Genomic DNA, 14,536 nt, shown 5'->3' with positions numbered 1-14,536 from the left:
ACATCCTTTATTTAGGTCATTAACTAATGTTTTTAATTTAAATTTTGTGTGGCTAAATTTGATTTTGATGTCAAAATATCAATGCTAGTATACTAGAGTATTTTTATAACGAGTTCACTGATTTCTATGGAACATTCACTGGCAATATTTGTAAGAAAGAGACTGCTTTGATTCTCATGTGCTGCTTTTCCTGCTTATACGCTTGTGTATATAAGGTTTGCTTTACTTTTTTCCCCTGCTTCTCATATTACCGGCAGAGACCATTCCCAGGAATGAAGAGGGAGAGATTCGAGGGGGTAATGATTCTGATTCAATCATTTTTATTTTTCGTAAGCATTTGCAATGAGATGAGCAATGTATGTACTTACTTAACTGCATGAACTGTACAAAGGGCATGACGTACGTTTATGTAACTGTGGAATCCATTTCTTACATCACAGTATGATGAAAACTGGATAGGAATTCTACAACACATTATTGTCATTTTGGTATATCATCGATCAGTCAACATACTCATTAACTTTTATTGTAGATGGAGTAATGTTAATTGCAAGTGTAAAACAGACAGAAAATGTAAACCATTTGATACTGAATGCTTTCAGCCTTTCATGGTAGACGATGTTGGTCAAGTTTTCTTGGGTAACTACTGGGGTCAGTTGTTCCATCTTCTTTTATGTTTTAAAAGCCTTACTTTGTTTAGTAAGAAGCCAATTGAGTGCCATGGAGGGCCTTTTTAATCATCTAGCAACAGACCATTGGCGATTTAGAACTAACATTTGAGCTTCAGCCAGTCGGAAAATGAATGCTCAAGGTATTAGTGGCCCAAATGATCATACTCTGAGAAATAACTGAGCGCTCTCATTGAGCTGCTACATAACAAACTCATTCTGGGGCAAACTTCACGGCTGTTAAAGCCTTACTTACTTAAGGATTCAGTAGTGCTCTGAGCTCTAAATCCCTAAGAATCAGCCCATTGTCTTTCTGGCATCTGATGTTGGTTTTGCTCTGATACACTGCCTAAATAGTTACTCTTTTCCACCTGTTCAAGTTGGTGACTCACATTTACACAGAGCAATGCAGTAGAGAGTAATTAGGAGGGTTATTCCAACAGTTAGGTCTGGTTAAGAAAAAAATCAAAAATCAAACTTTTTTCCAAAACAATTGTTTTATTTACATTCCTTACATCTTTCTCTATTTTTCTACATAATTTCCGTACTTATTTAAACATTTGTCAAATTGAGGCTTGACGTGCAAGGCATGCCAGGAGTTGGAGCACATGTGATTTTTTCCTTGGTGCCAAATTCAAATAGTTACAGCGAATCAGATCTATCTTTAGGAATAACCCTCATATGAGGGTCATACTTTGCCCTCAAATCCCATAAATGTTTAATTTACATACCTCCATCGCCCCTGTAAACAGTGCAATTAGGCCTTTACATCAGGAAGGTTGACAATCAATTGCAATGGATGATCAAAAACATCCATGCCTTGGATAAGGGCAACTTACTCAGGCAGGAATCGAACCCATGATGGACAGTTTGTCAGGCAGCAACTTAACTCTGCCGCCAGTGAGGCTGGCGATACAGTCTTTATGATTGGGTGATATTGTTATGGACATCATAAAGCACTACAGTACAGTATAGTTGGGAATGAGATGACAGCAAATGTGAATAATAGCATTAGAGGGCAATACGATTTTACACGAGATTGTGACATGGAAAACGAGTAATAAATAATTATTATGTAGTTAGAAACTGATTGATTAACTGGCATTTCAGCTTGGCATCATGCCCAATGTGCAATTCATGCTTCCTTGTTTTTTTATTAACCATGCACCGTGCGCATAGACTTATTTAATTTGCATTCTAATGCCTGTTTGCTTCATTTTTACAGTTATATGGAATGTGTCTGCAAATGTATAGTGTGTGTCATATTTTATTTAGGTATTGAGTATGCTTCATTATGGCCCTGTAGTGCCTTATAATATGAACTTTTTGTTTATTTTGTAAAGGTGATGCCGAATTAAGTGATAGATAGCATGCAAATTGAAGGTTTGTGATAAAACTTTTACCTTTACAGTTTAAAGGTAGGAGAATCATCATTTATTTGAAATGTCAGTTGTATCATATGTATTGTTGTGCGAAAGATCCACAGAGAAAAAATCATTCGCCTTGACTGGGATTCGAAGCCGGATCCCGGTGATTTTGTGAAGGCGAAATTTTGTGTCCCGGTGAAGGCGAATGATTTTTTCTCTTTGGATCTTTCACACGATTGTGCATTGCGGGTGACTCCCGTAAAAGTTATCACCGCGGCTAGTCCCGGTATACTTAAAAAAAAAAAAAATATGTATTGTTATTTGATGAGGAGTTCACAATATCATGATTAATTGCATGCCTCAGTATGTCAAAACCTCTCCCTGGGTGTTTCCTGTTATGCTGAACAGACTTGTTACACACATGTTAATCATGACTTTAGTGCTAAATATCTCTTTTTGACACTTAGATATAGAAAAATGGTTATAATAGTCTACTACTGATGAAATAATGTAATTGCTTTAAATATTTTCTTAAAAATACCACTTAATTTTTTATAATAAATTATTTTCAAATAATTTTAAGACTGTTTAAATTTCTTGGTCAGAAATAATTTGACAATAGCCTCACTGCATTTTGTTAGTAGAGTACCCAAGGTAATTAAATTAGTACTGTTGCAGTATTATTTATTTTGTTTCAATATACATAGTTGCATAAAATCTGAAACACTTGAATTTTTTGTAAAATATATAATGAGTGCTGCACGAGGTCTTTTTAACCCTCAAAAATGTCTGAACAACAGTAAATATTATCTACGTATGTATAGAATGTTCTTCCACCTTTACAGTTTTTCTTTCACGAATTCTTTATTTTCTACAATATGCTCTCAGGATGCATGATAGGGACCAGTAAGTAATATGCATGCATTGTTATTGAAATCATCCTATGTACTCGTATTATCCGTAGCATGTTAGTAATCATTGCTTTTACTATTTGGTGGAAAGAATTTTTAGTAGGTCTAGGTATGAGTATGTTTGTCTGATTGTCGTAGCAGTTTGAAATTAAGGGTAAATTTTTATACTTTATTATCAATGCCACATGGATAAGGATTTGAATGGTTTGCCAGTAAATTATTACATTTCAAAAGAGCTTAGGAGTATAATTTTTTAACATATGACAAAATTGATAAATTAATTTGTTTTTTCAAGTATTTTTTTCTTTTCTCCTATCAAATGTACTTTAATTAGTAACAATATGGGTTAGTTAAAGACTCATAAGCCAATTTATAGGACCCTCAGATGAGATTTTGTCTTGGCTGCATTACATATTATTGTATCATTCATCTATCATATTTTTCCTTTGTCAACATCAATTTTTATTCTTCCTCATTTTGAGGGTTATATTATAGTATTATATATCTACCTGCATTGTTAAAATACTATGTTCCTACTCTTCTATATTAAAATTTTCTCATTCTACTCTTCATTTCCATACTCCATAGGTTGTGGCTATAGCTCAGCCATTCTATCTATGTCGGTCATGTTTAGTATGTGTGATTGAGTAATTTTTCCTATCTTCTGTGCAGTTCTCTTTGGCTTGTCAATTGGTGAAGCGAAAGGAATCAAATTGGCTATTTGATCAATCCTATTGGTTCTGTAAAAACGAATATCTTCCTCTTGTGGAGGTGTATAAAACAAAAGAAAATATATTGTCATAATTAGGTGTTAATTACTTTTAATCAGTTTATCATCAGAAATACATTTTTTAATGAGCCTTGAATCAGTATCTATACATTTACATGCTTTGTCTCCTTCTCTCTGGGTCATTTACTGATACTGAGAAGTGTACGTTCAAAACAATATTCTCTCCTGTATGTTGGTGTGTGACAGCTCGTAGGCATTTGGGAATGTGCTGTTCTATCGTTTGAGAGTCTACTGGCAACCAGATTCTCATGTCTCCACAAAAACTTAACAAACAGCTCTGCATGTAAATTATTTAGAGTAAGATGCCATCCTGCTTAGGCTGCGATATGAAATGAATGATTAAGTATACATGTGTAATAAATAAAATGGTAAAAATTTTAGGGCATGAACTCGAGTAAGATAGGCACCCATGTAAGAGACACACCCCTAGTTTGAGCATTGGAGCTAAAGAAAAAAGTGTCGTAGGATAATAACCATGTCAAAAGTAACTACGTCACAGATTTCAGAAAACCTCCCTCAGGCCCCCTTTAGCCCATGCCTTTGACTTATTTTTTTTTTTACTTTCCAAGACCACACAGACCATAAATCATTAGCTTCAAAGGAAAATATCAAGTTACACAGGAACAATGAAAATGTGTTTCATCCCTAACCCATCTCACCAACTGACCTTTTTCGGTCTACTAGCTTCAATTCTTCCAGTTTATGTAGGCCAAATACTAAATGCAATGCAGTTTATGTAGGCCAAATCAGGTTAGTCACCTATTGAGCCTGAATATATCTCGATAGCTTTCAGCAATTGAATGACACCTGGAGGATCAAAAAAGAATGAGACCTAACGCGATGCATTTCTGATAGCATTTAATTTTTTTAAGCTCTAATTGATTGACACAAACTTTCTAGTTACAACAAGGCTACTAATATTCAACATAGTCCAAACAGCACAATTTCAGAATAAACAAACGTAGCATGAGTGGATTCAAACAAGATGAGACGGACTGGAAACTTCAGGTAAAGCAAACTGCATAATTCACATAGCTCGCCAGCCTTTGCTTTGAAGACAACGATGGCACGTGCTGCTCCCTTGCTCATAATCGCAATTGCAAACAGGAGCATTGTAAAAATACGTCACTAAGGGAGAAACTCCCCTGCCTTCCAATAGGGTGGTTTCCTATTATTTTTTTATTGCCTAAATCGAAAGATTATTACTCCTGTAGTACGTATTTCACGCTTTTAGATTTTTAAATGACGATATCTATTTTTCGCGATTAAATGAAAAGTGAAAATTTTCAAGCGTGCGAAAACGCGACGGCTAAGTATCAATGCTGGGAAAACTCTGTGTGACGTCGTTCTGGTTCCTGCTGCCGCATGTGAGGTGACCTTGGGGCGAGGCTTTGAGCGCTCATTCGACGCAGGATGCTAGCAGGTAGCAGAGTACCCTGCTAGCTGGTAGCACTTGGTTTAAATAATGATTATTAATACCTTATCAAACAAAGAAAACTTTCGGACCTTAGCCGGTTTTAATAGGTGATTATTAAGACATGTTTCCCTGAGCTCTGTGCCTCATGCATGCATTGGTAATCTCAGACGATGTAAAACTCCTATCTACTCGTATAGAAACTAGGTCCCTGTGACGTCACATGGAATGGAATCGCATGGGTGCCAATCTGGCCTTTTTTAAATGAGGATAAAATTGACCATTGCCATTCATCTAAATGGGTATTTCTAAAACCAAATAATTTGTACATTATGAATAGACTAATGGTGGGTAATGAATCGCAATCAATTCCTTTCGTTTTCTTTTATGAAGGAAACTACCCTATTGTTTTTGACCGAGGGTTTTAGGTGACCGACTCATGCTGGAAACCAAGCCCACTCTATTCCCCTTAAGACTTGTGACCTGGTGAGAGGGGGGTCGGGGAAGGTATGAAATTTCTGTTAAAGACGCACCCCCATTTTTTGTTGCAAATTCTGGGAAAAAAGGTGTGTCTCTTACACTCACCTTTTTTCCCAGAAATTGCAGCCAAAAATGGGATTGCGTCTCTTACACGAGTTTATACAATATATCCTTATATATCAATATATCTCAGATTACCTTTCATCTTCACCACTGTTTACCGCTCACATCTTTCCTACCTATTGTTCGCTACTACAAATGTTAGGCTTTCATCTCATCCTTGTCTTAAATTTCTGCATCATTGCTCTAAATAGTGAGGCACACATTTCATTCAAATTCAGGCAATAAAATCTTTATAATATAATCACATATGTCCCTATTTTAAAAACATACACTATATCCTTTTATTGCATAGTTATGTTCATTAAAAAGCATTTTTTCATGAATTGTTGTGAATCTGTGAGAACTTAAGAAATATTTGATTGTTAGGCATGAATTTCACTCAAAATTCTTATTTTGCCACGCTTTTTGCATTTAACTGTTTTTAAGGTAGTGTATTTGTTAGTTCAAGGGAATGAATGGTGTTTTCCTTGCTGGCAGTAATATTTTTCCCTATCCATGTGGGCATGAAACAAATTGCATGCTGTTTTGCATTTGGAAGTACTTTTAATTTATATTTGACTTGTATTTCTCCCTTCAGGCACAGAAGAAGACAAGGAAGCAACTGAAATGCTGGTTGGTAATGCGCAAAATCTCATGCAATCTGTTAAGGAGACAGTTCGTGCTGCTGAATCGGCTTCCATCAAAATCCGAACTGATGCCGGAATCCGTCTTCGCTGGGTTCGCAAGCAACCTTGGTATCAGTACTAAGTTTGGCTGCAACAAATTTTGGAAAATTATGTTAAACTGCCTCAGTTGACATTTAAAATGCAAATCCCTGAGGATATTTTCAAGTGTTCTTACTAATTTGAAAGAATGATAAATCATCGTGAGGGTTCTTGGAAAAATATTGACACATGGAGAGAGAACTCAGCTGAACAAAAAAAAATTATATTCATGAGTAGGATTCAGCATTTGAACAAAACTAATGAGGAAGGATGTGTAATGTATATTACTTAATTTACTGTTGCCTTTTTAACATGATGTTTTTTATTAAGCAATCAATTTATTATATTTAGTATCATTGTTTTGGTCATTAGTTTTCACTCCTGACTAATGGCTTTTTTCTTGTCTCTGTTATTGATAAGAGGTTTTAATACGACATTAACTTTTTTAAGGCCGCAAACTATAAAACACCAACTGAAATGGAGTCTTTCATTTTTTGATGGGGAAACTATGGTCTTAATTATTTAATGATCAGTATATTTTAAATTACTATTTACCTAGCAGAGTTAATTATGTGTTGTAATATTGGAAGCTTTAACTCTTTACTCCTATAAAACACTTGTTTTTTATCACTGAAGATTGTTTTTATGGCCTGTTCTAATGATTTTAATGATGTGTAATGTGCCATTAATGTGCAGTAGTAAGGTTTCTTTTATAGAAAATATATGAAAGTACTAACTGAAAAGATTTACACATAAATTAGGGCTGCCAACCACCTCAAACTTTTATACAGCAAAAACCCTCTGGGTGAAACATTGTTGTGAGCAGAATAGTGTCTTTTCAAATGTTAGACCTTGTCAATACTTAAACTGAGTAGCTGTTAAAATAAAGGTATCCCTTTTAAAGATTTGGTGATAGGGCATTAAGTAGCATATAAGACCTTGCAGTCAAGGGTTTTAGCGTGCCAAGGTTCCGTTGTCTCAAGTTGAACAATATGATGTAAAATTACTGGCCTTGACTTTTTGGAAAGCTCTGTCAACATCTATAATTCTAATCACATTTTAGTAAAAATTCTGTGAAAATTTTAAGAGCTATTAATCGTGTATTTGTGACGGGCATTTCTTAAAATGTTACCCTTTCTCAAATTTCCAGCTATTGACATTAGGCAGCCCTAAAAATGCCAATCACATAGACTGCTGCATCATGTAACTGATGCTCATTAGAACTGAAATCAGTGCCAATTGTTATGGGTATGTGCTTGTTGTTTATTGTACGTCTGATGAGTAGGCCTATAAAAACTCAGCAGCCCTTGCAAGCTCCTCTACAAAAAAGGCACAGAAAGCTATCTCGTAGCGGATGGAGTTTTGTGCCATCAAAATGTCTATTTTTATATGTATGTATATTTCATATTGCTTGAAGCATGATCTAGTGATGTAGGTCTATGTGAAATGCACAAACTCGTCTTCTGATGAATATATGGTCTATTTTATCAGTGAGGAAATATTTTAGGCTTTTTATGCTTCAATTTTTTGAAGTAGTGTGTGATCAGTCATTTTTAAATTGGTCATCATCATGAACAGGTGCAATACAAATGTTTAACCTAAATGAATCGAAAATATTTAATACATAGATAGTTTTGTAGACATGCTTACAATTGAAGTACAACTTAAATGTGCTTAATTCAACACCACAGAAAGTTCATTAATCAATTCTTGTCTTCTGTAGTATCTCTAAACAGCAGATAATCTGTATACAGTTCTTATTGTATCTATTTATTCCCTTCATTTGGTCTAATGCATTTTAGAATGTAATGTAAGAGTTGTATATTGCGTGGTTACAGTGACCATTAGCCACCCTGGATGTCATGCTATTTTCTCTGCCACAGAAATTAATTAAATACACGGGACATACAGTAAAAGAATTAGTATTTTGTGTGGTTTCTGTGGATGGATGTTAACTTTCCAGCTGTAATTATAAGTTTGGGTTGTACACTTAGGTATTTCTCCTCTGCAAATAAGTTCTGTCTTGGTTACCTCAGCCGTCAGCCTTCATTTGAGGGCTCAGTCAGTCAGATTGCCCATGGTGATCTTTATTTTACATATGTTTGCACCATATTGGTTGAATGCAGTGGGTCAAGTGAAATGGACTGGTCAAGAATACACTGGGCCTCAGTCCACTTGAATGCTCTTTTGGAATCCAAGTTAGGCTGATTTTAAGAATGTTATCCTCAATTAAATCAGCATTAGTATACCTACATCAGGGTTAATATTACAAAAATATAGGTAAATGCAAACTAGCCCACTTATAGCTTTCGGCATACTGTTTAATATTGCTGTGGTCAGCAGAAGATGATAGTTGTCTGTCCTTCTTGGGTAGGCTTCTTTTTTTTTTACCATGGCTTAAGTTGCATTAGAGTTTATGACAAATTCAGAACCTTTTTTCTTTAAAACATTTCCGTGTCTCCAACGTACAACTGGCTGTTCTCAGCTTTCAAAAGCTTGCATGTCATTTACTAAAACCAGCTTCGTTTTGTCAGCGGTGAGGAAAAAATCACCCATCAGTGAGGATTATGAAAACTTTCCTTTAAAATTGAGGCATATCCACTCCCAATGGCAATGATCAACTGACTGCTATGGTACCCAGTGTCTATATTTGTGCTTTAGGCATTCAATTCCTCAAAAGTTTTGATTACCTTAGAGTTCAGAAAACAAAACTGACCTCTATAACAGCTAAAATTGCATTCTTGCAAATTTTTTCTCAATTATTTTCTCAAAATGTTTACCATCTGTCATAATGTGGACTCCTTAGTATTTTGTTTATAGATGATGTGAAATATTGAATTTTTTGACTGAAACAATTTTGCACCATGTAAATTCTAAGCATGAACGATATCTGTGGTCATTCTTTGCACATGAAACTAAAATGGTTTATTATAGAAAATATATCAATGTTATAGATCAGATGTTACTATTTGGGTCCAGTAGATGGAATACTACAGTTTTCATTGATTCATTTTTTAAAGATATCATAATATGTATGGGCTTGTGTGGCCAATAACTTTTCTAGAAATACTTATCAATGATGTGAGTTCAAGTTACTGTTTATTTTAAGGTCAAACTTTTCTCATGCTTTGCTTAGGTTTATTGTTGATAATTGGGAAAATGCTTAAACTATGAAAGGAATTAAAGTTGAGGAAGTAAATCATACTGTTGCCTTCAATTAGGTATATATAATGGCATAGCAAATTCAATGAACTAGCTAATTCACTATCATCAAGTCCATATGAATGAATTTACTCTCGCCTTGCCGTTGCAATAACACACATTCGCAAACAAATGCAATAAGGTTGTTACATGTTGAAAATTTCTTGCATAATTATCTATAATTGTGGTTTGTTCTTCCATCTTGGATCATGTAAATTTTCATAAAAGAGTCATTGATGAACAAGTAGCTGGATTAGAGAAATTACTTGTGTCGCAAATAGAAAAGAATCCTTTAAATTAATAATTACTGTTGTATAGTTCATCTCCCTTATTAACACTTTTGCATAGAGAGTATAGCAGTAAATAATGAACAGAAAAATAAGCTCGCATTCAACTCCTATCTTAATTTGTTAAGATGTCGACCTCAATATTCAGACTAGGAAGTTCAGGATAGCGTGATCCTGTGGTAGTGCAATAGAAATTTGGTAATTAAAATATTCTTGATGAAACGAAATGTGAAAGTTCCTGAAAGCACACTGACATGATTTATATATCTTAACATTTAGATTTTTCTGACCATGTTTGATGTTTTTACTGATGTTTCAAATGGCACATGGTATTTGTACAGAGGAGGATGCCATAACATTTACTGTCGGGAACTCATATGAGAAATTTTTTTATTGCCGAGTGATGGTAGTCTTTTGATGTCGTTATTGTGGACTTATGATTTCTTTGAGTCTAAGCTTCCAAGAGAAGTTCATGCAAATTCCTTTTTTCTTTAATTTGGAAAAATGTTCACAATCATTTGTATGCAAGTGTTGTAAGGGTTGAGATGGACTGCTGAATTTGAAATTGCTTTAGGAATCTCATCGTTAAATGAAGATTGAAATTGTGTATTATTGTTTCTTTAACAAATGTAAGTGTTTTAGAGTTGTGAATCTCAATATTTTGGACAGAGGGCAATGTACATGCTTTGAAACTGATGAAACTTCTGATAAATCTTTAATAAATGTTATCATATTTGTATGTAATTTAATTTTACTAATATACCCATTCTGCTCGGACAAGGAAAAGTTTCTCTGAGCTCTGGGTGGGGGGGTTTATCCCCCTAAACCCCCCCCCCCCTCTGCGCCAATGACCCACCTAGCCTAGCTTCTAAGGGTGGGTGGAGAGCAACAGAGGGGAGGTAGTTTAAGGAAGGAGGTGGCTGGCTTTGAACTCCAGGTGGAGGGATGAGGTAACAGGCGGCCTAAGATACCGCTCAGCTGCAACAATCCAATTTTCCCTGCAGCACCCGAGTTGACAGGAACCTCCAGACCTGTACTCATAGTCCAAGCATGGTTAGGGATCCTACATATTCAGCAGGGAACAGCCCCCTCTCCTCAATCTTCTCTGTTAATAAGTTCCCTGATGGGTTGAGGGAGATTCAACTAGTTGCCGGTTGGTTTGCCGAGGAGAGGAGAGAAATGATAGGATGAGGTCTTGGAGGGAGAGAGAGACTTGATTGGTGAAATGTGGACTACTTCTCACTCCTAACTGCAGACTATGGCTTAGCACTAACCTTCTCCTGGATTCCCAAAACCCATGTATTTTTCTTCAGGACTACTACCTATTTAAGAGTTTAACTGCTGGTGTGTCAGGGAACAGGAGACAGGACCTAAGACATTAGAGACCAATAAAGTCTCCTTTGAGTCAAAGGCCTATGCATGAAAATCGTTAAAGCCTTAGTGGGAAAGTCCTTTGGTAAGTCCAGAGGTGAATAGTCTGCAGGGGTAGATTGTCCAAGGAGAAAAATTTCTTGGGGAGAGGGTGGCTTAAAAAAATGCCACAACTTTTTCCAATGATCCAAACCTCTGAACCATAGAGTGCCACTGCCCACACGAATGTTCTCACATACCATTTCCTGGTCTTCATTCTTTTTCTCTTCCTCATTGTTGGCCATAAAAATTGTTAGTTTGAGTACTGACGGAGTAGGGAGAACATGCTCTGATGATGAAAAACGAATGTTTTTGGAAACGTCAGAGTCACTACGAAACATCGCCTAGTGCAAAGCCATGAAATGATTTTGTATCCATGCCATTTATGGCAAAGCGAACAAAAACAAACTACGTAATGACAGAATTTTTTTTCATTATACATAGATGCAACCATAGCAAAAGCTCACTACATCGAGAAGTTGATATTTTTGGACCAGTAATTATAGTTGAATGAGTAGCACCTGTGGGATGTGAGTAATTTTCATTAACAATTTTGAAACTTATCATATGCTTCAAATGAATTTGAATGCCTCTAACTATATGCCGCAGTGAGGTACATATAATCCTTCAACTGGAATGGGAGTGATCAGAATGTTGGGTTTCACCCAGTAGACAAGGATCTGGCTAGAAACACAGCCTACGACAATCAAAACCCCTTATTTTGAGGCCATGACCAGGACTTGCTGGGAGATTTGTCTTAATGAAAAGACAACTCCGAATAGTGGTGGGCTTATTTCACTGGTGACATCACATAATCGCACTCCTGGAAATTAAGGACTAAGCTATAGTTGTAGATAGGGATGAAACAACTCACCTGCAATGTGATTGTCCTGTAGTTTGCGAGGACTTTTACAGGCTCCTTGGCTCACCTTTCATAGGAGTCCAAGGATGTTAGAGATGTACCCCATGGGGTTTCAACTGACCTTTAGCGAGGGCATCAATATCAATGGGTTATGATTGATTGGTAGCTGGCACAATGGACCACTAGGTCGAAGTGCCCTAGTATAGCAGCTTCACCACCTCATTTTCAGATTTAATCTAAGCTAGGTTTTCATGTAACACCTCTAGAATATAGGTGAATGATGATATCAGCATTTTGGAAAATGAAGGCTGGAAGTTCCTTTGAGGTGGAGGCATTCCTAAGACTTGGCTTTGGAGTAGGGATGAATCTGATTAAGTTACAAATTAACAGCTGGTAATAATGCATGGTTTATCCGAACTTACATTTGGAGTATGCTCTACGGATGTGAGGCGTGGACAATTTGAAGGATAGTGGCCTTCGAAATGTGGTGCTACTGTAGAATGATGAGGATCGAATGGATCAACTAAATAAATAATGAGGAAGTCCTAAGAAGAGTGGGAGAGAAGATAAGCCTCATGAAAACTTTGACAAGAAGATGGAATTACATTAAAGGCCATACCTTGCAACATGATGACCTGATGAAGACAATAGGGTGGTTTCCAATTATTTTTTTATTGCCTAAATCGAAAGATTATTACTCCTGGAGTACGTATTTCATGCTTTTAGATTTTTAAATGACGATACCTATTTTTTGCGATTAAATGAAAAGTGAAAAATTTCAAGTGCGCAAAATCGCGACGCGTAAGTAGGAATGATGGGAAAAAGTCCGTGCGACGCATTTCTGGTTCCCCCTCCCGCCTTGTGAGGTGACCTTGATCGAGGCTCTGAGCGCTGATAGGACGCAGGATGCTAGCGGGTAGCTGAGTACCTTGCTGGCTGGTAGCGCTTGGCTTAAAAAAGGTTTATTAATACCTTATCAAACGAAGAAAACTTTCCGACCTTAGCCAGTTTTAATAGGTGATTATTAAGACATGTTTCCCTGAGCTCTGTGCCTCATGCATGCATTGGTAACCTCAGACGATGTATAACTCCTATCCTCTCGTGTAGAAACTAGGTCTCTGTGACGTCACGTGGAGTGGAATCACATGGGCGCCAATCTGGCCTTTTTCAAATGAGGATAAAATTTGACCCTTGCCATTCGTCTAAACCGGTATTTCAAAAACCAAATAATTTGTGTATTATGAATACACTAATGGTGGGTAACGAATCACAATCAATGCCTTTCGTTTTCTTTGATGAAGGAAACTACCCTATTGTAGAGGGATAAGTAGATGGCAAGAACGGAAAAGGAAGACCTTGAATGAAATATGTGGAAGAGGTAAAGAGGGATGTGAAAGACAAGAAATATGTAGGAGTGAAAAGATTAGCTGAGAGAAAAATTGAGTGGAGAGATGTGTCAAACTAATCTTAGGATGGTTGACCAGTGATGGTGAATGACTCATGAAATTTTCCTTCAAGATAATGAATCTAATTTTTAAAAACATGACTAAATTTAGTATTTATTGGATACAGTAACTGGTCTTTCAGTTTCTTTTTCACTAAAATGAAGAGGAACTAAGACAAATTATAGATGAAATGAGTTTTCAGTGGGTTATTTTCTATTTCCCTAATCCCCCCAAGAGTTATGCTTTTAATCTGATAGTTCTGAAGAATTTGCAACTTCGCTGCACAATGGTGAGTGCAAAGTCATTAACATTCTTGAACCCACACCATTTTTAAGAGGTGGCTGTCGTCTTCCATGCCTCATTTCCTTTCAATTCCAATGTCAACATTTCCTCCTCCCTCCATTCCTAACCACCCAATCCCCTACAACGTAAGACATTCTGTGAATGGGATCTTGCCATACACCCGCCCCAAGAACGGAAGTGCTGACGGGAGAAGTGAGATGACATCACGTAGGGCAGTCAGCGTGGGTACGCTACTGAAGTAAAATAGTGTGATTGTTCCCCAACATGAGTTCTTCCCTTTTTCTGTGCAACTTTCCCTATCAATCCCCAGACAACGCATAAGAGAGCCATGACGGCTTACACATTTTTGGATAAACAAACAAAAATTATGTAATGACAGAATTTTACATTACGTGCAACCCTAGCAAAAGCTTACGGTACTGTGACGTTGATATTTTGGGACAAGTACATAATTGTGGTTGGAAGGGGATGAATGGCAAAATTGACCCTATTAGGTATAAATATCCCTAGTAGCACATTTACCCCTCCTTGTATTTAATCTAATCCAAGGTATGGAGAGGATTTAGTCACT

At 36.5% G+C, this 14,536-nt stretch overlaps 1 protein-coding gene across 10 annotated transcripts in view; it reads left to right on the top strand.

The window, feature by feature from the left end:
- The window catches only part of LOC124167172 (vinculin), a 97,976-nt gene extending 87,292 nt beyond the window's left edge, over positions 1 to 10,684 (top strand). For 8 of the 10 annotated variants that reach the window (XM_046544999.1, XM_046544995.1, XM_046544990.1 and 5 more), the window contains 3 exons: positions 258 to 296; positions 2,924 to 2,941; positions 6,331 to 10,684. In XM_046544999.1, the coding sequence (XP_046400955.1) occupies positions 258 to 296; positions 2,924 to 2,941; positions 6,331 to 6,500 (227 nt within the window). In that variant the 3' untranslated portion in view covers positions 6,501 to 10,684. The remainder of the gene's footprint in view (positions 1 to 257; positions 297 to 2,923; positions 2,942 to 6,330) is intronic. The other 2 variants (XM_046544991.1, XM_046544992.1) reach the window with 2 other exon arrangements.
- The last annotated feature ends 3,852 nt before the right edge of the window (positions 10,685 to 14,536 follow it).

Source organism: Ischnura elegans, chromosome 10 (genome assembly GCF_921293095.1).
Source record: "Ischnura elegans chromosome 10, ioIscEleg1.1, whole genome shotgun sequence".
NCBI lineage: Eukaryota > Metazoa > Arthropoda > Insecta > Odonata > Coenagrionidae > Ischnura > Ischnura elegans.
This window is presented reverse-complemented; position numbering and strand designations above follow the sequence as displayed.